The sequence below is a fragment of the Phyllobates terribilis genome, unplaced genomic scaffold, assembly GCF_046119375.1.
Source record: "Phyllobates terribilis strain yellow unplaced genomic scaffold, ASM4611937v1 Scaffold_3__8_contigs__length_932513732, whole genome shotgun sequence".
NCBI lineage: Eukaryota > Metazoa > Chordata > Amphibia > Anura > Dendrobatidae > Phyllobates > Phyllobates terribilis.
In genome coordinates, this window is record NW_027362763.1 from 762,046,579 (window position 1) to 762,069,680 (window position 23,102).

The 23,102-nt window shown below is 45.7% G+C and overlaps 1 protein-coding gene across 1 annotated transcript in view; it reads right to left on the bottom strand.

The window, feature by feature from the left end:
• Nucleotides 1–705: 705 nt before the first annotated feature.
• The window catches only part of LOC141257562 (serine palmitoyltransferase 3-like), a 112,750-nt gene continuing 90,353 nt past the window's right edge, over nucleotides 706–23,102 (bottom strand). The window contains exons 11-12 of the mRNA XM_073672215.1: nucleotides 13,357–13,486; nucleotides 706–5,982 (exon numbers count right to left, since the gene is read on the bottom strand). Of these exons, the coding sequence (XP_073528316.1) occupies nucleotides 5,869–5,982; nucleotides 13,357–13,486 (244 nt within the window). The 3' untranslated portion in view covers nucleotides 706–5,868. The remainder of the gene's footprint in view (nucleotides 5,983–13,356; nucleotides 13,487–23,102) is intronic.

Below are 23,102 nucleotides of genomic sequence, written 5' to 3' on the forward strand. Positions count from 1 at the left end.
TGAATGTAACAGTATGTCTGTCAATTTCCTATTGAGGCCATTTGGCTATTGTATTTTGTTACCAAACATGTACTTTTGACATTTATATTAATATGTACTTTCATATAAATACTTTATGGTATTTGGTCACTCACTTGTATATTTGTTTGGTCACAGATCTCTCCTTTGCATTCATTATTTGCCTTATTCTTTTCATTTATTTAGTTTCTATTCTCCCTTTATTTCAAGTTTACCCCACTTCTGTCCTCCCTTCATTATTATTACATGTTCACTGGTGCCACAATTCCGCTTTGCACCATTTCCATCCTGCATGTTGCGCTCCCTATTTAAAGGACACTTGTGGTCACATGCTGCACCTCCTGCAGGGTATGCACGTCTGTCCTTCTGCCTCTGTAAGCGCCTGTGACATCTCTTCTATTTGTTCACAGTTAGCCTGTCATGTTAATGCTCTCTCCACTATTCCAGCGTATATGGAACTTTTCCAACCTCCATGGTATTTTAGGCTTCTCGTCATCTCTGTGCGTGTTCCTCCTTATCTCCATAGTTTATCTTTTTCCTCAACTCCTTGTGTGTGTGCCTACCTATCTTACCATGATCTCTATATGCCAGTATGAGCGAGCCTTTATCTTATGTCTTCTTTTCTTACTGCAATTGTTTACGATTCCCTATCCACCCCACTTAGCACATCCTATATCCCTTTCATGCCTAGCTTTTTTTTTTTCCTGCATCTTCAATATATATTTTCCTTTTCCTTCCCAGTTATCCTAGTCTTCTATGTACCCGGCAAGTTTCCTTTTTCCCTATCCTCCTTTTCCTTCCCAGTTACCCTAGTCTTCTATGCACCCGGCAAGTTTCCTTCCCAGTTACCCTAGTTTTCTATGCACCCAGCATGTTGCCTTTTTACCTATCTTGCTTTTCCTTCCCAGTTACCCTAGTCTTCTATGCATCCAGCATGTTGCCCTTTTCCCTATTCTGCTTTTCCTTCCCAGTTACCATAGCCTTCTATGCACCTGGCAAGTTTCCTTTTTCCCTATCCTCCTTTTCCTTAATAGTTACTCTAGTCTTCTATGTACCTGGCATGTTGCCGTTTTCCCTATCCTTATCTTCCTCCTTTTTTTTATTTTTCCTATTTCATTTTCCACCTCTAGTTTATCATTTTGCATTTCACACTACTCATATTTCATTTTATTATACTTTATTTGCTAATTTTTTTGCTTGTTTTTATTTCTATACTGATAGATTTCGTATTTCAATATGGTTTGTCATTTCACACCCATTTACATATTCATTGTCTATCTATGTAGTATATTGTCATTTTCATTTACTTGATGACTTCAGTTGTTTATGTCCATATGTATGTATTTTTGTAGGTCGTGAACAAGGTCTTAGGACCGAAACGTTGGTCGGAACCCTGTACAGGTCCTTTTTGCAGCATGATTGAAATTTTTAGTTTTTTTTCACTTGAAATACATCTGTGCTGTCTGTATTTTATACCAAGTCTAGTCGGAATGAGACTGGAAGTATGCAAATTGCATACTTGGAGTCACATGACCACCTGCTCCCGGCACCGGAGAATCCTCACAGCACTCAGTGAGTGCGAAGTGAGGATTCACAGAGTGACTGCAGACTTGTAGCTTAAGGCTGGACAAACCCTTAAATGATAACTTCAATGTAGATTTCATTAGCATTATATTAAAAGAGGTCGACTACTACTTTTACATTGATGACCTATCCATATGATAGCTGAGCAGAAATTGATGACCTATCACTGGTGTCGACCACCAGCCGGAAGGCCTCACTTGCGGAGCTAGCCGTCTTCTGATAGTGGCCGCCGCAGGGTTCTACACACCCATCTCTTATTGATTTGAATAGGAGGTGGATGTGTATTACCAAGACCCGGCCACTACAAGTAGATGGGACAGCTCGGCAAGTGAGTACTTCTGGCTGGAGGCCACAGCTGTAGACACCGATAACAGCTGATTGTCGGGGGGGTGCTGGAGTGAGTCTTTGAAAAATAAATAAATGAATGAAAAAATAATAAAAGGCCAAAGTAATCAATATAAAAACAGAAAAAAGCACCTGAGTTGAAAGAATAGTGCAAAAAAATTCAATAAATTCGGATAACTGCAGCATTTGATACAACAATATAAGCTTCTGGACCTAAATGTGAAATCTTTATCAGAACCCTCCTGCCTGTCATGTGTCAGTTATTAGAAAAGGTGGCTCCTTTATGTGACTTTGATGGCAGTTCTATCTTGACGCCCACAAATTTTTTTGTAGCATTTTTTCTTCTAAAAATTTAAAAAACATACATAGTCAAGATTCGTCATGCATTCGTTTTTTTTTGGTCATTTGTTTATGCACATGCTTTTTTATCCTTTGAGAAAATGCATTAACAAATGCTATGGGGACCAAAAAAATGTATCAAAAACCGGTGGAAAAGCCAGAAACTAATACTGCAAAAACTGTGTTTTAAACCACCTTTAAAAGTGGCCTAATATAAAATATCAGTATTGTGTGAGATGTACATTATAGTGCACTTAAAAATCTAAAACCAAAATAAAATAAAATTACTCATCATACACAGAGATAAACATCAGGACTATTTAATACATTCAGTTCAGCTACCATAAGGCACACATTGAATATAGATAATGCTCAGTGCAAGACAAGTACTTGTTATACATGTTAGACAAATCCTTCATGTTTACGACCATTACTCCTGACCAGGCTCATACATAACGACATGTACTAAGCCATTTTCTGCCACTCAAGCATCCAAAACCATAAATAGCAAAAATAACTAAGACACATTACTTGCTAATTCTTTTTTTACAACCCTGTCACACTATGGCTTACCTGAAGTACAGATGTAGCCATTGTTGAAATGACAGCTATCAGGATGCAGAAAGATATCCGGGCGCAGAAGAGCGCAACACCTAACTGTACAAAACGAATGGGCCCAAAGCATCAACGCTTTTACGCCACATAAAAAGCTTTGAAAAGTCACAAAATTTTGGCGCAACTCAAGACTGCGCTAAAATTTTGCTACTGTTGGTGTTCATGCGCCATTTTTACCAAGCTCTGACAAAGTGTGAGGAGCTGGGGTGCTCGTCAAATTCATGATCGGATTAGATGGGCCTGGAATAGACTTTGTGGCCAAGTGAACGTCAATCGTGAGATGCTCTCAATGAATGCATTAATGAATCAGGAGCGTCTGACTCCCGCACGCCCCCTCATCAAGAACACCGCCGGTCTTGATGAATCAGGGCCAATGGCTTTTGTTGTTTTAAGTATTTAGCTGTTAAGGAGGGATTGTCCAGTGGTCATCAACTCCTTTAATTCTTAAACCCAAGATTAAAAAGTAAAACACACACAAACTTACCTCTGGGATCAACGCCATTCCAACAATGTTGGTGCTGTATTTCCTAGGAGTCACCTGACATTATTATGACTGCTGCAGCCAAACAGTGGCCGCCGAGTAGCTGCAGCCTTCACTATTGCGTCAGCATCAACATTACTGGAATACAGCAAGTCCCAGAGGTATGTGGTTATTTTTTTTTTTATCTGATGGCATTTTAGTAGTTAAGAAGGGATTGTCCAGCACTTTAACCTTTTGCACCATGATATCTTTCTTGTGTGTTAGTTTTAGAATGGCTGCATCTGTATACCTATATATTAAAATAGTAAAATGAAATGATCCATGTTTTCCATATGCTGCAGCCAAAAAGCCAAGTACAGTCCTTCTAAATGGACAAGCAGAATAGAAGAATGGACACTTAATCTGGGAAATAAACCCAAAAAGCAAATGAACGTTTGAGGTGATCATTAAGACAACAGATAACAGTAGTCACAGTGCTGTCATATTAATACTGTAAAACCTCCCAGAAAAAAAACAACATTAAAGAAGCTGTCCACCACTTGGACAACACCATCTCATATCCCATGCTTGGCCCTGATAAAATAAAAAAGCTTATACCTCACCTCCCGAGCCAGCACCGTTCCAGAGGTGTCAGTACTCACGTTCCCGGGGCTCACATGAGGTTATGACACCTGAGCCTGGCACCCAATCAGTGCTGGCGTCACTAGCCCGCCTTCGGACAAATCGAACATCAAAAGGAATTCAGGGCTACAGCTGCTCTCTCACTTCCTCTTGAAGTTCGATTTGCCTGAAGCCAGGGCCAGTGACGCCAGCACTGATTGGGTGCCAGGCTCAGGTGTCATAACCTCATGTGAGCCCCTTGAACACGAGTGCTGACACTCCGCAGTAACTGAGCCGGCACGGGAGGGTAGTATAAGCTTTTTTTATTTTATCGGTGCCAAACTAGTAGTGGACAAGCCCTTTAACATAGACCAGATTTTTCTGTGTTGCAGCCGGTTAGCACTACGTCAGCATTTTTTTAATTTCAGCGCTGGAGTGGTTCCACTATTGTAAGTTTCCTGACCCTATTATACTTTCCAGGTGGCGAATTCAGCCCTTCCCAGTGCCACTCCGGTCCTAATCTGCCATCTTGTGACCTCAACTTCTGACTGACTGGAAGTTAGGGGCAACTGTCACAAGTTCTGTGTAAGTCTATGAGAGCCTCGTTCTCGCCTCGTTCCTAGCTCTTATAGACTTACAATGAGTAGTGACCTCCGGCTCGCCCACCAAACACTGGAGCAATGTGACAGGGTCACAACCTGCAGAAGACCGACCAGAGCACCACTCCAGCGGTAAAAAAAAAATGTTGGAGTGGTTCTTTAACACTTTTATACGCAATATAGATTTTTTGCTAATGGACCAACCCTATAGAGGAGTATATGTTAATGCAATATTAGTGGTGGTCCTCTTGAAGAGGTTTCCCAGTATACCTTATAATAGGACAGCGCCAGATTATGTACCTAATGTAGAGTTCTATAGTGTAATAGCAGTTGTATAGTTATATGTACTAAATCCACATGTTCACATTGATTTTTTTTCTGAGATTTTGGAGCAAAAAAACTAAGATTTTAAAGAGTTTTGAGTAGGATTTTTGAGTTTCATGCTCAGTTTCTACACCAAAAACTCCTCAAAAAAATCAGTGTGAACATACCAATGGCGAATATAAAGGGGGCACTCTCTAGTAAGGATCCTCATCTCTTGGTTAGGGTACAGAACAGTTAAGATGAGTGTGTCTTTCTCTGAAGGACCTGTCCTGTACTTAAGACCATCCATTGCTTTAAATTACCGAGGTGTAATGTTTCATTTATCCTCTGGTGGCGCTTCAGGGAAACTGAACACTTATGACCAGGTTTCCCCACTGATTACAATGGATTACTGGGAGTTCCTGCAGAGGGACAAACATCTCATACTCAACAAATCTTTCTAGCAAGTAGAGATTAGCCAAACAGAAAACCCCTTTTAAAAGACCCTTTTCTTAAAATCTGTAAATAAAAACAAATGTCCCCAAACTCTGAATCGCCTTATTATTGTCAGTCATTACTTTTTCATGAGTTATGTTAATACTGTATTTCCCAAAAATTCACTGAAAATAAGAATCCAATCTGGATATTGGCACAGAGATGTGACGTTCTCCTATATTATACATATTACTTTACAGTGAACTAGTCGTTAGTGTTATAAAAAACGAGGTAGAAATTCACATTTCCTGGCTTTGCTTCTCCATGACATTACGAATAGAGTTACATTCAGACGACTGCAAATATGGATACAATGGACACTGTAGACCTGACTTCTATAAAACATTACATTGTTTCCGGTGAGAGGTTGCTTTTAGTACGACTCATTGTTTAATACCAAAGTTATGAGTAGTCTCTTGTTATTTAATGTCAGGGCACCCCACAATTGTGGAGAATGTAAAAAACAAAGTCACAAAGATAAAATATGTTTCAAGCATCAAGTTCAACTTTGGCCTCTTCAGAAACCACTGCGCGGCCTGATTTGGAGTGACGGGAATACTTCAATCGTAGGAAGTCGCCCATTTCGTCCAGTGCATCCAGAACCTAGAGAGAGTAAAAAGCTCAAGAGTTAACATGACTTTTGGATATGGGATGGACCCCCACTCCATTTTAAAACAACCATAACTACTGTAAACCTTGACATTGGAATAAATACACAAAACCCATTATTTTGGTTGTCAAAATGGCCACAGCTTTATTTAAATCACAGGATTAAAACAATCACATTAGGAGTCAGGTGAAGTGCTAGTACATTGGGATTCACCAGTACTGTGATATCCCCAGCTGTCTGACATACAGCACCAGGACAGACCGCCGTAAAGGGGCGGCACGCACTGGATTGCCATTCAAGCAGAGCCAGTAAACTTTCAGGGCACCAATGATCCTATTATCCTCACTCCTGTGATTAACCACCGTACTCGCCCCTGATTGACGTTACATTTACAACATCCTTGAGGCTGGCCACCAAAGCCGAGCCTCTTCACCACCATGAGGTTTTACATCCTCTATTAGTTAAAATGAGTCTTAACTTGTCTGCAACTTCCACCTGTCTCCTAAACCGCCTCCAAAGAGGCCATTTGACACCTTAAATGGACTTGACTACCATCAACCATGCCTAATAAAGCCATCAGCCAGTTCTACATACTCTGGAAAGACTGTGCATAAAAGTAACAAAATTCCAGAGCAACAACAGATTCATTTACACAAAGCAACTCGACCAAATTGATAGATATTTCGCTTTAGTTACTGTATTAACAGTCGCTAAACATCCTGTAATGGGGATCCCATAATGGGGAATGTGGTAGCCACAGTGCGAATACCTGTATAATAACTTCTGCCATGCCTCAGAAACTATTATACTGCAGCCAGTTCTAATAATTCACCAATTCACAGTTTTTGGTTCTAGAAACCACTATTATATACAGTAGCTGTGCAGTAATAATTTCTTAAACCCACTTACTACATAACAGACAAGTGATGCGTATATATAAAAGAGAAAGATACTATAAAAAGAGAGTACTTAAAAGCTATATACATATATCAATATTAATAACTGACCATTAAATAACTTTCATAATATTAGGAATCTAGACTGTATGCCCCAAAGGGAACAGCGCCAACAACGCCTGCAAAGCGCCACAGAATCAATGGCGCCATACAAGTGAGCAAAACAAACAAAATAAATAATATTTGTACATAGTAATTGAAATAAAACCTATAGCAGAAAAAGTCTAGTAAGGCATTATTAATAACCCTGCCACTCAATTGTCAGTTGTCTTTCAGGCCCTTGATGCCATTTACCCTTAGCCGCTCCCACCAACTCAAGGGCACCCATATTAGACGTATATTGCCCTAAGTTTGTAGTTCACTTGATGACATTTGCGCTTAGCCACTCCCCTTATCTCAAAGGGACCGGGGATAGGCATATAGCCCCTCATGTTATTGCACTGGATTACTTTACCCTCAGTCGCTCCCAGCGACTCAAGGGCACCTGGGATAGGCATGTTGCCCTTCATGTTATTGCACTTGATTACTTTATCCTTAGTCGATCCCACCGACTCAAGGGCACCCAAATTCGGTAAACTGCTCTTTATTTTAATGCACTAGATTACTGCATTGTCCTGACGACAACCTTGAAAGAAACAGGAGTTGGTCAATATAAACAGTCAAAATCCGTACCTCAGAATTCTCAAGCCACATGAAAAAAAAGGGTCCTTGAAGCTACAGATTGTATTAAAAAACATGCCTACCTCTTTTTCTTCTCCCCTCCAGCTGATGTTTCTAGCTCGGTGGAACCAATTTATTCCGTAGGTATTCAAAATGTGATTGCCATAACCCCCAGGGACTTTACCCTAACAGGGTCTTATAAGATATAAATGCTTCTGGAGACCAGGGGGCCATACCCAAGATGGTTACCCCTCCACACCAGGGGACCACACCCGAGATGGTTACCCCTCCACACCAGGGGGCCATACCCGAGATGGTTACCCCTCCACACCAGGGGGCCATACCCGTATGTGCCCATGCTCGGTCCCATCATACATATACCATCCCCCGGCCCCGTCTGCTCCTCTCTCACCAGTCTCTAGTACATGTGACTGCCCAGCTCCACCATAGTAATGGCAGACACTATATGTGTCCATGCTGTGTCCTCCACTATTACACAGTGATGGCAGACACTGTATGTGCCCGTGCTCTTTCCTCCACTATTACAGTGATGGCAGACACTGTATGTGCCCATGCTCTTTCCTCCACTATTACAGTGATGGCAGACACTGTATGTGCCCATGCTCTTTCCTCCACTATTACAGTGATGGCAGACACTGTATGTGCCCATGCTCTTTCCTCCACTATTACAGTGATGGCAGACACTGTATGTGCCCATGCTCTTTCCTCCACTATTACAGTGATGGCAGATATCTGCTCACAGCCCTTTTTCAGTCACCAGCTGCCCAGAATTGATGAAGAATCTGTACAATACAGCAGTAATGTGTGATATATCAGACATGTCTCAAGGGAGGTCACACAGGAGCTGCATCTGCAAGGTGTGAGGTACGTTGTAGCAGAAACATGAGGGAACATGGCGGCTACATGAATTTCTGAGGTAATATTGATCAGATATATGATGTAGGAGCATATACTACACCAGTACATAATGTCTGAGGTGTATGTGGTGAGATCATCTGTAATGTTAGGTGATAACCCCAGTATTATACTCCCTGACACTGCAGACATGTTTCCTCCAGTTCATCAGAGAGTTACCTCCACTATGTCAGCCCCACCCTCCTCACAGTAAGACACCAGACAATATTGTGCTCCTTCCTCTTAAAGCAGAATCACTCAATTCTGCACAGCTATACAAACAAAGCTGCAGGAGTTAAAGGTCCACCCCTCCCAAATCATGTCCCCCTCTGCTTAGTGCTCCGGGGGTTTCTGTACTGACAAAAACTAAATTAGATATGACATATTCCATCATTGTCTGCATCAAAAGCTTTGTACGCTAATTTCCAGCTTTCAAGCTTCAGTCAGGCTAATGTGCACACACTGGGCCTGATTCATAAAAACTTTTACGCCAGAATTCTGGAGTAAAAGTGCGGAACAGTTGCAAAATGTTGGTGGAACCGTACGCTACAATTTTGTGACTTATGGCATTTTTGCCAGGTCTGATGAAGTGGGTGGAGCTGGGGTGGGTGTGGCAGCCCTGGCTCATCCGATTCATGATAGGGCATTCCTTACTCCACCAATGTAACTCAAGTCCCCAACTGGAGCAATATCTGTGGTGAGTATCACACAGAGTTGCATGCCACTTATGCCTCAATGAATCAGGAGCGTCTGACTCCAGCAGGCTCCTTCATCAAAACCGGTGTGAAAAATATTGGTCTTGATGAATCGGAACTAATGTCTTCTATTTCTGACAAGAATCCCCATAAAAAAGTGCAGCATGAGGGTATGTGCAGACGATCAGTAAACGCTGCGGATTGGACGCAGCACACTTGCGCTGCATGCAATCCATAGCAGCCAGGTGTCACAGCATAGTGGATGGGATCTGTACAAATCCCATGCCCACTATGCGTTCCCGTGCTTTTGCAGCTTACCCGCGGAGACGGACATGCGGCGCGTCTTCACAGACCGCAGCATGTCTATTTCTCTTGTGGAGACGCTGGTCTCCGCAAGAGAAATTCTACCAGTGCAATGTATAGGATGCGGTGAAGCCGCAGGTGTTCAATGAACACATGCGGCTTCACCTGCGTGCAGCACTTTGAACGCAGCATCAAGTATGCTGCGTTCAAAGTGCTACAATTCCTGACGGTGTGTACATACCCTAAGCGCTCCATAAAATGAACATAACGCACAGCAATGTCAAAACGACATTGCTGTGCACGTGTTCAGTCTTATGTTGCTTCTTTTAACTGCTTCAGAGTTTGGAAGCAGAATCGCCGGCAATGTTGCTTCAGGAAAACGACCACTGAGTTTTCCTGAAATGGCTTCACCTGAGAAAACTCGGCGACTGTGCCGCTGTCTAAGTGACGCTGCGTGCACAAAGAGGAATACTTTGGGTTTCATGCATTTAAATAATCTTCTCTTTAATCAGCGTGGACATTCTCACATGAAGTCGTTGTATCATTGCGGGATGGAATAATTTATGGCCTTCGTTCTGACGCTCTTCTATTAAGACTGATCGCCTTTCATCACCATTACTATAGCTTTACTTGTGTTATTTGATATTTACATTACATTGTCCACTGCATTTAGTGAGGAGTTTGCTCAACTCCAGGACATGTCCCATGCTACAGGCCACGGTCAGGATACTGCTTACAAGAGGGATGGTTTTATTAAGGAAATGTAGTCATTTAATGTATAAAGATCTACTGTATATGAGTGTTGTATTCTTTTGTATTGTATTCTTTTTCTTTTTTAAATTAACTTTGACATTTCTATTTTTCTGAAATCTGAAATGTATATCGTATTTTTCGCTTTTTAAGATGCACTTTTCTCCCCTCAGATTTGGGGGAAAAATAGGGGTGCGTCTTATAATGTGAATATATCTTACCGGGGATGCGGTGGAGCGGGGTCCCTGGGTCGCTGTTGGTGGCAGCGAAGGCAGTAGTGGGGTGATGCTGGAGGGTGGGGGTGTTTGGATGTGTGACGCTGCGGGTGTTCGTGGGCTGCGCATGCACAGATTGAGATCTTGGCACAGAGATCTCGTCTCCCAAGATCTCAATCTGTGCATGCGCCGCCCATGGCGGCCATTTTCCCGGAGTCCACCACACTGTATACCATGTAAGTGCGGGGGCTTTGGACTTTCACGAAATGTGGGTGGAGCTCCCGCACGACCAAACACCCGCAACACCCCCCCGCACCTCCGAACACCCCCTCCACCCAGCCTGAGGCCCATAGCATGGCCCTCCTGCCATGCCCAGCTTCCTACAGCAGCCACCCTGGGACCCTGCTCCACCGCACCCCCGGTAAGCAATAAGATGCACCGACTATAAGACGCAATACAATTTTATTAAAAATGTTTTTTTCCCCATTTTTCTTCGAAAAATTTCGAGTACATCTTATAATCTGCAAAATACAGTAGTTTCATCAGTTTCATTTAACATAAAAGAAAAAAAAAACACAAACAAAAAAAACCCACAGATAAAAGTAAATCAAGATATTTGGCTGAAGGAATTTCCTTCTTCAGATGACTGGAAGTGAAGCTGTTTAACCCAGGAGCGGAGCGTATACCTAGACATTGGGTCCCATGGACTACGTTAGCTAGTTCTACAACTTAAATGCATAAATGAAAGCTAAAAGTATTTTTTTTCGAGGAGGAAGGGGGTGAATAACTCATTCAACTTATTTTATACTCTTATGTCTTTCATCATTTTGTGAATTTACACCTGAACTCAACAGCCTGATGAGCTCATTGGCATATATGAGACTGTTGGGTTTGGGTCAGGAATCCTGCCGCTGGTCTGTACATTAAGGTCCTTACTCATTGAATGTTTGAACATGTGAAGCCGAACTTGGGCTATGTTCACATGCAGCGTGTTTTCAGCAATCTTTTCTGCAGAAAAGAAGCGGCTTTTTACAGTACCAGCAATACCTATGAGATTTTGGAAATCTCACACTTTTTTTTCCCCTCACTCAATTTGTGAACAGAATAGTTTTTGAAATCTGCAGCAGGTAAATTTTTTTTCAGTGTTTTTTTACCTTTAGAAAACAATGAGAAAGCGCAAAAACACTGCAAAACAGGTTTTGCTGCGTTTTTTGATGAATAAAACTAAAAACTTTATTTAAAGAGGTTTTCTACTACTTTTATATTGATGATCTATCCTTAGGATGGTTTATCAATTTGTGATCGGCCAGCGTCCAACACCTGCCACCCCCCACCAATCAGCTGTTATCGGTGTCGGCCAAAAGTACTCACTTGCCGAGCTGCTCCGTCTACTTGAAGTGGCCGCCGCAGGGTACTACACATCCACCTTCTATTGATTTGAATAGAAGACGGATGTGCAGTACAAAGCCCCGGCCACTATAAGTGAGTACTTCTGGCCGACACTGATAACAGCTGATAGGTGGATGCCAGGTGTCGGACCCTGGGCGATCAGACATTGATGACATAGGTCATCAATGTAAAAACTTCTTTAAACTGTAGACAGATTACACAATCCACTCAAATAATAAAAAAAAGCTGCTAAAAGCACCGTGAAACGCAGCAAAATTATGTCTCTCGGCAGGAAAACGCTGCATAAAAAAGTGAAATTTTACAGCGCTTTTGCATTCGTTTTTGATGCTTTTTTTTCCCATTCGTTAGAATAAAAGGTGGAAAATGCTGCAAAAACACTGAAAAAAAAGCTGCTTCAAATCAGCAATGAAAAAATAAGCAGCATGAGATTTCAGGAATCTCGTTCACTCCGTAAAATCCTGCGTTTTTCGCAAGAAAAGTGTGACATCTGAACATACCCTTTGTCAGTATATGCCACCACAGATTTTTGAGCCATTTTAAGGTAAACGGTTATATTGTTACAGGACCAAGAAAGAGGTGCTGGTGTTAATAGGACAGGATTACATATGAAAGGAAACCTGGAATTTTTCTGAAGCTGCCAGTCTCTAAACCAGTGGTCATAGGATGTGTTAAAAGCACATTAGTAATGCAGCATTCACGGACCACAGAAAAGCTATACCAATTGTAGTAAGCATGATGTGCTTTCATATTACTGCCCATCCTAGTCATCAATCCTGAAGCGGGCACTATTATGTATGTGTATCGCTGGCCTAAGGCTAGGCTCAGACTCAATATTGCCTTGATCTCCTATGCAGTATTAATATTATGGCAATTCCATTCAATCAGAGAAAGGGTTAAATGAATGATTGGTTATTAAAGGGAATTTGTCGCCTGGTTTTTGCTACCTCATCTGAGATCAGCCTGATGTAGGAACAGAGACCCTGATTCCAGCGATGTGCCTACTAGCTGGGCTCAGTCCCTCAACCCTTATCCACATGCATGTCACTTGATAAATCAGTAAGGTTTTAAATATTAAAGTTAGGACTGTCCCAAATAGGGTCACTGTGACGCGGTGGGATGGCTTTTGCATTATTTTGATCAAAATTATGTTAACTAAGTACTCTATATTATTTTTGTGCACTATTGCTGTTTACATTTTTTATTGCAGGGTATTTGCATATTATGTTTCTGTCTTTGATGTGTTACTTAGTTTACTGGGTGCATAAAGACATAATCAGAGTTTTCTCTGCTGTAGATGCAGGAGAGCCCCAAAAACTGACCCATCTCACACCCCTGATTAGCAGCTTTCTGTGTACATTACATAATGTCAGTAAGCTGCTAATCAGCACTGGGGGCGTGGTTGGACTAGGAGGCACATAGGCAGCTAGTCCGGCAGTGATAAAGAGCATTTATATCTTACGTACAATATCCAGCATCTTCTTTGTGTGTGAGGCTGAAATGCAAAACCTTGCTCTTGCTTCTGTGATCGGAGTTGCTGGGAATCCAACAACAACAACACCAATTTTTTTCTCTAGCATATGTCGTGCAAAGGCTCTGTGGATTTAAGGGAAAAAAAAAAATTTATTTTCCTGTTGCGTCAAAATATATAAATAATACAGTGCCACATTTAAATTTACCGAAACAATCCCTATGAAAAATCTGTGTGACTACTTTAAAAAGAAATAATAAAAAAAAAAGGAATTTGCTTTAAAAAGGATGTTCTTATTTTTTGTAACGCACTGCTCCTCTGCCTCCTGACTTCTTGGTCACCAGGGAACAATACATTCCTGAAGATTGACAGATGTTGCAAGCAAAAGGTAGCTTTTCCTCTGCAACAACTTAGGAGAGGCGAAGGTTCTGAACTGGCTTGAAGCTTGTGATCAGCGAACTTCAGATCTGTGCTTGAAAGCTTTATAACAAACCACCTGCAAGTGCTCTCCGTCTAGGAAACAGGTCACCTCTGAGGTGGGCAGTGACCTTGGCAACAACTGTAGAATTAAAAAATCCCTCCACTCTTAAGACCAGAGAAGATTTTTTAATAAGAGCTACATTGCAAAGTTGCTTGTTTTTAACCATTTACAGTGGCCTGTAAAAGTTTGGGCACCCCTGGTCAAAATTACTGTTATTGTGAGCAGTTAAGCAACAGTTGAAATAAGTTGACCGTGAACAGTTGAAGATGAAATGATCTCTAAAAGGCCTAAAGTTAAAGAGGACACATTTCCTTTGTATTTTAGGCAAAAAAAGATAAATAACACTTTTTTTTTTTTTTTATGTCTTACATTTTAAAAATTACAAAAAGGAAAATGGGCCGATGCAAAAGTTTGGGCACAGTAAATGGTTAGTGTCAGGAAAATATTAATGTCAGGGACAGATTAACAGAATATTAGCCCTTCTCCCATGCCCTCTGCTGTAGTGTTTGTCCAGAGATGACAATTATACTGTGTCTTCCTGCAAATTATCCCCCGCAGCCAAAAGGCTTTACACATGAAGTGTCACAAGCTAAAATGCAAATGTATTTCCTCTTAACACAGACCCGAGATAGATTGACACCTTCTCCCAAGCAATGAGTTTGGAGGAAAGAGGAAATGGTTCGTTAAGTTCAAAGACACCCACAGACAATTCCTGGTCACCAGCCATAGCCAGATCGGCTCCGATATTAGATATGAAATAGTAGGAGTTCCATAAGTCCGGCAATAACGAGACCCAAATGGCTAGTGACCAAATAAGCCCAGGAATATGTAGGTAGTTTTCCAGGGCTGTAACCAAAATCAGGGAGCTGTAGCGCAAAAACATCAGAATAGCAGACTGCAGCTATGTGAAGTGTGGTATCAAAATAAAGATAAAATCATAAGGGAAAAAATGGCGTAGTTTACAAGCTTCTGCAATCAACGAGCGATGAGTTATCGCAGAAGTTAGCATTTTTAATAAAAATGTACAGGCTGGAGACCGGCCCACATGATGTCACCACAAGGGTCATGGGGCCAGATCTCCCCTTATGTATAAAAGAATCTATGGAAAAGACAGGAGCATTCATTGCCAGGGGGGAATAAGAATTATAAGCAACGGGTCCTGTTCAATAACAGCATAATCTGGAGAGCCCCTCCTCCACCTATATTGAATCGTCTCCATGATCGTATAGTGTAAGTTTCTTCTTTTTACCCTGTTTATTTTATGTAACTATGTATTTTAATGTCCCCTTTGTAACATCCTTGTATATATTTTTCCTAAACACTGCCTCCCTTTTGGATTAAATATAAAATTTAATAGTTCTGTTTCTTTTGTTCTGTAATCGTTCCCTTCCCCGAAGCCATACGCTACCAAAACGCAGGCGTCCGGCCAGGCCTGTATTATATTTCAAACTCGGCCGGTGGTGGCAGAGAATCTTAATAATCGGCATATCGTGAAGCTGACAGTGACAGTACGGAGGGCGTTAAACACGGATTCCAGTCTGTGGAACCCAGGGTGTTGCGCCATACGCTCACTGGTCGCTTACCGATACCTACGTAGAGAGTAGTCTGGATCGTGTGCTCACGACTCCGGACGAAATACGGACAGCGTGACTGCAACGGCGAGATATTGCGTGATCTCCCCGGTGTCGTCCCTCTGTGTGTGTTGGAGTTCCTGACAAATTGGTGGCAGCGGTGGGATACTGTATGATCCTGCCGGTGTCATCCTGACAGTTAGTATCACAGCTTTTAAACACTTTTTGTAGCCAGCCAAGAGTCTTTTAATTCTTGTTTAAGGGATTTTCATCCATTCTTCCAGTTCTGTATTTTTAGATTTAGACACAGATTTTCAATTATGTTTAGATCGAGGGACTGTATGGGCCATTGTAAAACCTTCAGCTTGAGCCTTTTGAGTTAGTCTATTGTGGATTTTGACGTGTGTTTAGAATCATTATCCATTTGTAGAAGCCATCCTCTTTTCAACTTCAGCTTTTTTATGGATGATATTTAGTGATTAGCGAGTATGTTTTGTTAACCCTTTCGCCGAGTATGCTCGGGCCGAGCACCGAGTAGTTACAGCTGCTCGGTGTTATGTTTGAATCACTCCCATGTGCATGATTTGCGACTGTTTGTCAGCTTTAGTACATGTGAGGAATGTCTATTTCTTACACATTCCTCACATGTATTAAAGCTGTCAAACAGTCGCAAATCATGCACACGGGAGTGAATCAAACATAACACCGAGCAGTTGTAACTACTCGGTGCTCTGTCCGAGCATACTCGGCGAAAGGGTTAACAAAACATACTCGCTCATCACTAATGATATTATGTGTAGCATCGACGTCTCTGCCCCGTTCTAGGCAGAGACGCCGTCCCTCTCACCTCCCCGCTCCTGGCGCGGCGTCCTCCAGCGCTGCTCTCCCCGCTGCTTCCGGCGCGCGCTCCTTCCCCGGCAGCGTGCTTAGGGCGCGCGCGCGCTCCCCCTCTCTTAAAGGGACCGCGCGCGCCGTCCTAAGCAGTCCCCGGCCAATTGCCGGAGGACCTCCCATATAAAGGGCACCTCCTCCAAAATGGAGGTGCCCGAGCAATGTTGTTTGCACCTGTGTCTCACCTGTGCTTCAGCCCTCAGGTCCCGTTGCCAGTTACCTGCCAGATTCCTGCCAGCTTGCTGCCTTTGTCCTGCCTGATATCCAGTCACCTGCCTGCTAGCCTGAGGTCCGACGGTCTGCCTTCCAACTCCTGTCAGTCTGTCTATGGACCAGCTTGCCCGCTCACCTGGGAGCGCACACCTGTTACCTGCCTGCTAGCCTACCTGGAGGCTCCGCAGTCACGTGCTGTGACCATCTGCCTTTCCAGAGACTCCTGCCCGCTCACCTGGGAGCACCCACCTGTTACCTGCCTGCTAGCCTACCTGGAGGCTTCGCCGTCACGTGCTGTGACCACCTACCATTCCAGAGACTCTCGCTTGCTCACCTGGGAGCACACATCTACCATCTGCCTGCTAGCCTACCCGGAGGCTCTGCCATCACAGGTCGTACCTACCCTTTACCCAGAGACTGCCCCGGTCACTTGCCGTAACTCCCTGCCCGTTCATCCAGAGACTGCCCCGGTCACTTGCCGTAACTCCCTGCCCATTTATCCAGAGACTGCCCCGGTCACTTTCCGTGACCTCCAGCCCGTCCACTCAGAGACTGTCCCGGTCACCTGCTGTGACTGCCTGCCCGTCATCCCTGATTGCCACCCGCTCCCTTACAAGGACCGCCCCCTTGTATAGTAGCTCAGAGGTTCCGCCTCCCAGACCCGTTACAGTTTGCTCGGGCCATGGAACCCGGTGGCACCCAAGCTCCCTCGCTCTCGGACCTGTGTCATGAACTGTCCCGCCAGAGGTCCCAACAGGAGTCCATCCTGGGTCACCTGCGGAATGTCAATTCTCGCCTGGACACTCTGACTGCTCCGCCAGCAACCTCCGCCAGCGCCATGATTCGCAATCCGACAGCTCCGCTGTCCACCAACACTATGGTATCCTACCCCGGACCCCGGCTTTCTGCACCTCCTCGCTTCGGAGGCGACTCCGCTCAGGCTCGGGGCTTCATAAATCAGTGCACCCTGCACTTTGAACTCCTGTCCCACCAGTTTAACTCCGACCGGGCCAAAATTGCCTTCATCATGTCCCATCTCACCGGAGAGGCTCTGGCCTGGCTAAATCCTCTAAGGGAGAGAGGAGACCCCCTGGTGTCCAACTTGCCTGCCTTTCTCACGGCCTTCCGGAAAGTCTTCGACGAACCCGGACGGAAGACCTCATCCGCATCGTCACTGCTACGCCTCCGTCAGGGAAGCCTCACCGTGGGCCAATATGCCATACGGTTCCGTACCCTTGCCTCGGAGCTGGCCTGGGATAATGACGCTCTGGTTTCAGTCTTCTGGGAGGGTCTGTCCGGCCGTATTAAAGATGAACTTGCCGGTCGGGACATTCCTACCACCCTCGATGACCTGATAGCTCTTGCCACCCGGATTGACCTGCGGTTCCAGGAGCGTGCCAAACAGGTCACCCGTGAGAGGAGGTTTCCACGCCTAGCTCCTACTTTTCAGCAACCCGTCACTCCCTCCGTCTCTCCTGAGCCTATGCAGGTCGACCAGACCAAGATGGTCGGTTCTCGCCAAGAATCTCGCCGAGCCGAGGGAAGCTGTTTCAATTGTGGCAGTAAGAAGCACTTCATCCGTTCCTGCCCGGAAAAGCCGGGAAACGCCAGTGTCTAGGACCACTCGGAGAGGTCGTCCTAGACAAAAGTAAGTCCTCTCCGTCTCTGACCTTACTGGTCTCTATTGCTTGGGGAGAAAACCGTCTCTTCGAACTCGCCCATCTGGATTCTGGAGCTGCTGGAAACCTCATCGCCCAGTCTCTGGTAGAGAGATACCATATTCCCACCAAGTCCCTGGCGGAGCCATTGTCAGTTGCTTCCGTGGATGGAAGACTTCTCTCGGAGACCATCCTGCTCGTCACCGAACCTATAACCCTACAGGTGGGAATGCTGGCTCTGAGGAGATCTCATTCCATGTGCTGTCCGGACTTTCTCACTCCTTGTTGCTAGGTCTACCTTGGCTCCAGACACATGAACCCGTATTGAACTGGCGGTCCGGTGAAGTACTCCGATGGGGTCCTGACTGCCATAGGACCTGCCTGGTTCCGGTCCGTCCACTTCGCCCTCAGCCTACTCCAGCTAACTTACCTGGTCTCCCGGCTCCCTACTGGCCCTATGCGGACGTCTTCGGTAAGAAGGAAGCTGAGACGTTGCCGCCCCATAGGCCATACGATTGCCCGATCGACCTGGTACCTGGCACCACTCCTCCCCGTGGGCGTATCTACCCGTTATCTGCAGCCGAGACCCGAGCCATGTCTGAGTACATTGAAGAGAATCTGGCTAGGGGATTTATCCGAAAATCTACCTCCCCGGCTGGAGCCGGATTCTTCTTTGTCAAAAAGAAAGACGGCTCGCTACGTCCCTGTATTGACTACAGAGGACTCAATCTCATTACGGTAAAAAACAAATATCCCCTGCCACTCATCTCCGAATTGTTTGACCGGCTCAAGGGCGCCAGGATCTTCTCCAAGCTGGATCTTCGAGGAGCGTATAATCTGGTCCGTATCCGTCAAGGAGACGAGTGGAAGACGGCATTCAATACCCGGGACGGTCACTACGAGTACCTTGTGATGCCCTTCGGTCTCTGTAATGCTCCCGCGGTCTTTCAGGAACTAGTCAATGACATCTTCCGTGACCTCCTGTACTCCTGCGTAGTGGTATACCTGGACGATATCTTGGTCTTCTCTCCGGATCTCCCCACACACCGGAGGGATGTTCGTCAGGTCCTGCTTAGGCTTCGGCAGAACCACCTTTACGCCAAATACGAGAAGTGCCTCTTCGATCAGACCTCCCTTCCGTTCTTGGGCTATGTCATCTCCCAAACAGGTCTGCAAATGGATCCCGAGAAGCTCTCTTCCGTTCTAAAATGGCCTCGTCCTGAAGGTTTGAAGGCGATACAGCGATTCCTGGGCTTCGCTAATTATTATCGTCTTTTCATCCCACACTTCTCGTCTCGGACTGCTCCCATATCTGCACTTACCCGTAAGGGGGCTAACCCCAGGATATGGTCGCCTGAAGCCGAGGAGGCCTTCCTTTCCCTAAAGAAAGCCTTCGCCTCTGCTCCCGTCCTGCACCGTCCGGACTGTAATAAACAATTCTACCTGGAGGTTGATGCTTCCTCCTCCGGAGCCAGAGCGGTGCTCACCCAGAAGTCTTCTACCGGGAGAATGGTAGCGTGCGGCTTCTTCTCCAAAATCTTCTCCTCGTCAGAGCGCAACTACTCCATTGGAGACCGGGAATTGCTAGCCATCAAATTGGCACTAGGAGAGTGGCGCTATCTGCTTGAAGGGGCTCTCTACCCGGTAATTATCTACACGGATCACAAAAACCTGGCATATCTCCAAAATGCCCAGAGGCTCAATCCTCGCCAGGCCCGGTGGTCGTTGTTTTTTGCCCGCTTCGACTTCACTCTTCATTTCCGTCCGGCGGACAAGAACGTCAAAGCTGATGCCTTGTCTCGGTCTTTCCTGTCCTCCGATCAAGAGGAGGAACCTACGCACATCATCGACTCCTCCAAGGTGATGAATGTGGCTCCCTTGGATCTAACTCGTCTTCCACCCGGTAAGACGTTCATAGCTGTGCCAGATCGGGAGAGGGTTCTTCGCTGGGGACATTCTTCTAAACTAGCTGGCCATGCTGGCCAAAAAAAGACCTTTCAACTTATTGCCCGGCATTACTGGTGGCCTACCCTACGTAAGGACGTGGTAGACTTCGTCGCGGCCTGTTCATCCTGTGCTCATAACAAAGTTCCCCGACATCTACCTGCCGGCCATCTCCTGCCCCTTCCCGTACCTGCTGCTCCTTGGCAACACATCGCTATGGACTTTATCACCGACCTTCCAGTTTCTGCCGGTTGTACCGTCATTTGGGTTGTCGCTGACCGTTTTTCTAAGATGGCCCACTTCATTCCCCTGCCTGGTCTTCCGTCTGCACCCGAGTTGGCTAAAGACTTTATCCGCCACATCTTCCGTCTCCATGGTCTGCCCCTCCACATCGTGTCGGATCGTGGGGTTCAGTTCACCTCTCGTTTCTGGAGAGCCACTTGTAAGCTGCTGGACATTACCCTGGATTTCTCCTCCGCTTACCACCCTCAGTCCAATGGTCAAGTGGAGCGGATCAATCAGATCTTGTCCAGCTACCTCCGGCACTTCGTGGATGCTCACCACTCGGACTGGGTGGATCTTCTACCGTGGGCAGAGTTCTCTTATAACAACCATGAGAGCGAGTCCTCTTCCAAATCCCCGTTCTTTATAGTTGGTGGCCAACATCCCCGGATTCCACTTCCTGTCTCCGTTTCTGTGGACAACCCTGCTGCGGAGTCTCTTGTCAGCGAATTTTCTACTATTTGGGAGAGCACCAGGTCCGCTCTTCTTCTCTCCTCTGAGCGGATGAAGAGATATGCTGATAAGAGACGTCTGGATCCGCCCCAATTCCGTCCGGGAGACAAGGTTTGGCTCTCATCCAAACATGTGCGGCTCAAAATACCCTCCTACAAGTTGGGTCCTCGATTCATCGGCCCCTTCGAAGTCCTCAGGCAAATTAACCCTGTGGCCTACAAATTAAAACTCCCGGCCACCCTACGGATCCCCAACTCCTTCCACGTATCTCTCCTCAAACCCGTTGTCTTTAACTCTTTTTCCAAAAATCCAGGTGCCCCTCCTGCTCCGGTTTCCGCTGATGACATCTTTGAGGTAGAGAGTATTCTGGCCTCCAAGAGGGTAAGAGGAAAAACCTTTTTTCTGGTAGATTGGAAGGGGTTTGGTCCTGAGGAGAGAACTTGGGAACCCAGGGAGAACATAAACGCCCCGCTTCTCCTTGAAAAATTTCTTTCTGGCCTAAAAAAGAGGGGGCCTAAAGGGGGGGGTACTGTAGCATCGACGTCTCTGCCCCGTTCTAGGCAGAGACGCCGTCCCTCTCACCTCCCCGCTCCTGGCGCGGCGTCCTCCAGCGCTGCTCTCCCCGCTGCTTCCGGCGCGCGCTCCTTCCCCGGCAGCGTGCTTAGGGCGCGCGCGCTCCCCCTCTCTTAAAGGGACTGCGCGCGCCGTCCTAAGGAGTCCCCGGCCAATTGCCGGAGGACCTCCCATATAAAGGGCACCTCCTCCAAAATGGAGGTGCCCGAGCAATGTTGTTTGCACCTGTGTCTCACCTGTGCTTCAGCCCTCAGGTCCCGTTGCCAGTTACCTGCCAGATTCCTGCCTTTGTCCTGCCTGATATCCAGTCACCTGCCTGCTAGCCTGAGGTCCGACGGTCTGCCTTCCAACTCCTGTCAGTCTGTCTATGGACCAGCTTGCCCGCTCACCTGGGAGCGCACACCTGTTACCTGCCTGCTAGCCTACCTGGAGGCTCCGCCGTCACGTGCTGTGACCATCTGCCTTTCCAGAGACTCCTGCCCGCTCACCTGGGAGCGCCCACCTGTTACCTGCCTGCTAGCCTACCTGGAGGCTTCGCCGTCACGTGCTGTGACCACCTACCATTCCAGAGACTCTCGCTTGCTCACCTGGGAGCACACATCTACCATCTGCCTGCTAGCCTACCCGGAGGCTCTGCCATCACAGGTCGTACCTACCCTTTACCCAGAGACTGCCCCGGTCACTTGCCGTAACTCCCTGCCCGTTCATCCAGAGACTGCCCCGGTCACTTGCCGTAACTCCCTGCCCGTTTATCCAGAGACTGCCCCGGTCACTTTCCGTGACCTCCAGCCCGTCCACTCAGAGACTGTCCCGGTCACCTGCTGTGACTGCCTGCCCGTCATCCCTGATTGCCACCCGCTCCCTTACAAGGACCGCCCCCTTGTATAGTAGCTCAGAGGTTCCGCCTCCCAGACCCGTTACATTATGTTTGCATCAAGAATTTGATTAAATCCATTCTTCCCTCTACCCGTGAAATGTTCCCTGTGCCATTGGCTGTAACAAACCCCCAAAGCATGATTTATCCACCCCCATGCTTAATGGTTGGCGAGATGTTCTTTTCCTGAAATTCTGTGCCCTTTTATCTCCACACATACCTTTCATCATTGTGGCCAAAGAGTTCTATTTTAACCTCATTGGTCCACTGGACTTCTTTCCAAAATGCATCAGGCTTGTTTAGATGTTCTTTTGCATACATCTGACTGAGTTTTATGGTGAGGATGCAGGAGAGATTTTCTTCTGATGACTCTTCCATGAAGGCCATATTTGTGCAGGTGTCTCTGAACAGTAGAACAATGTACCACAACTCCAAAGTTTGCTAAATCTTTCTGAAGATCTTTTGCGGTCAAGTGGGGATTCTGATTTGCCTCTCTAGCGATCCTACAAGCAGCTCCCATGTAAATTTTGCTTGGTCTTCCAGAGCTCATCTTAACCTCTAGTCTTCCTGTTAACTGTCACTTCTTTGTTACATTTCTATCTGAGAAAAGGGCAACTTGAAAACGCTTTGCTATCTTCTTATAGCCTTCTCCTGCTTTGTCAACCTCCACCATTTTCATTTTCAGAGTGCTAGGCAGCTTCTTAGAAGAACCCATGGCTGCTGTTTTTTGGCACAAGGTTAGAGGAGGCTGGGTTTTCATAAAGCTGGGAAATTTGCATCACCTGGCCTTTCCCAACAATA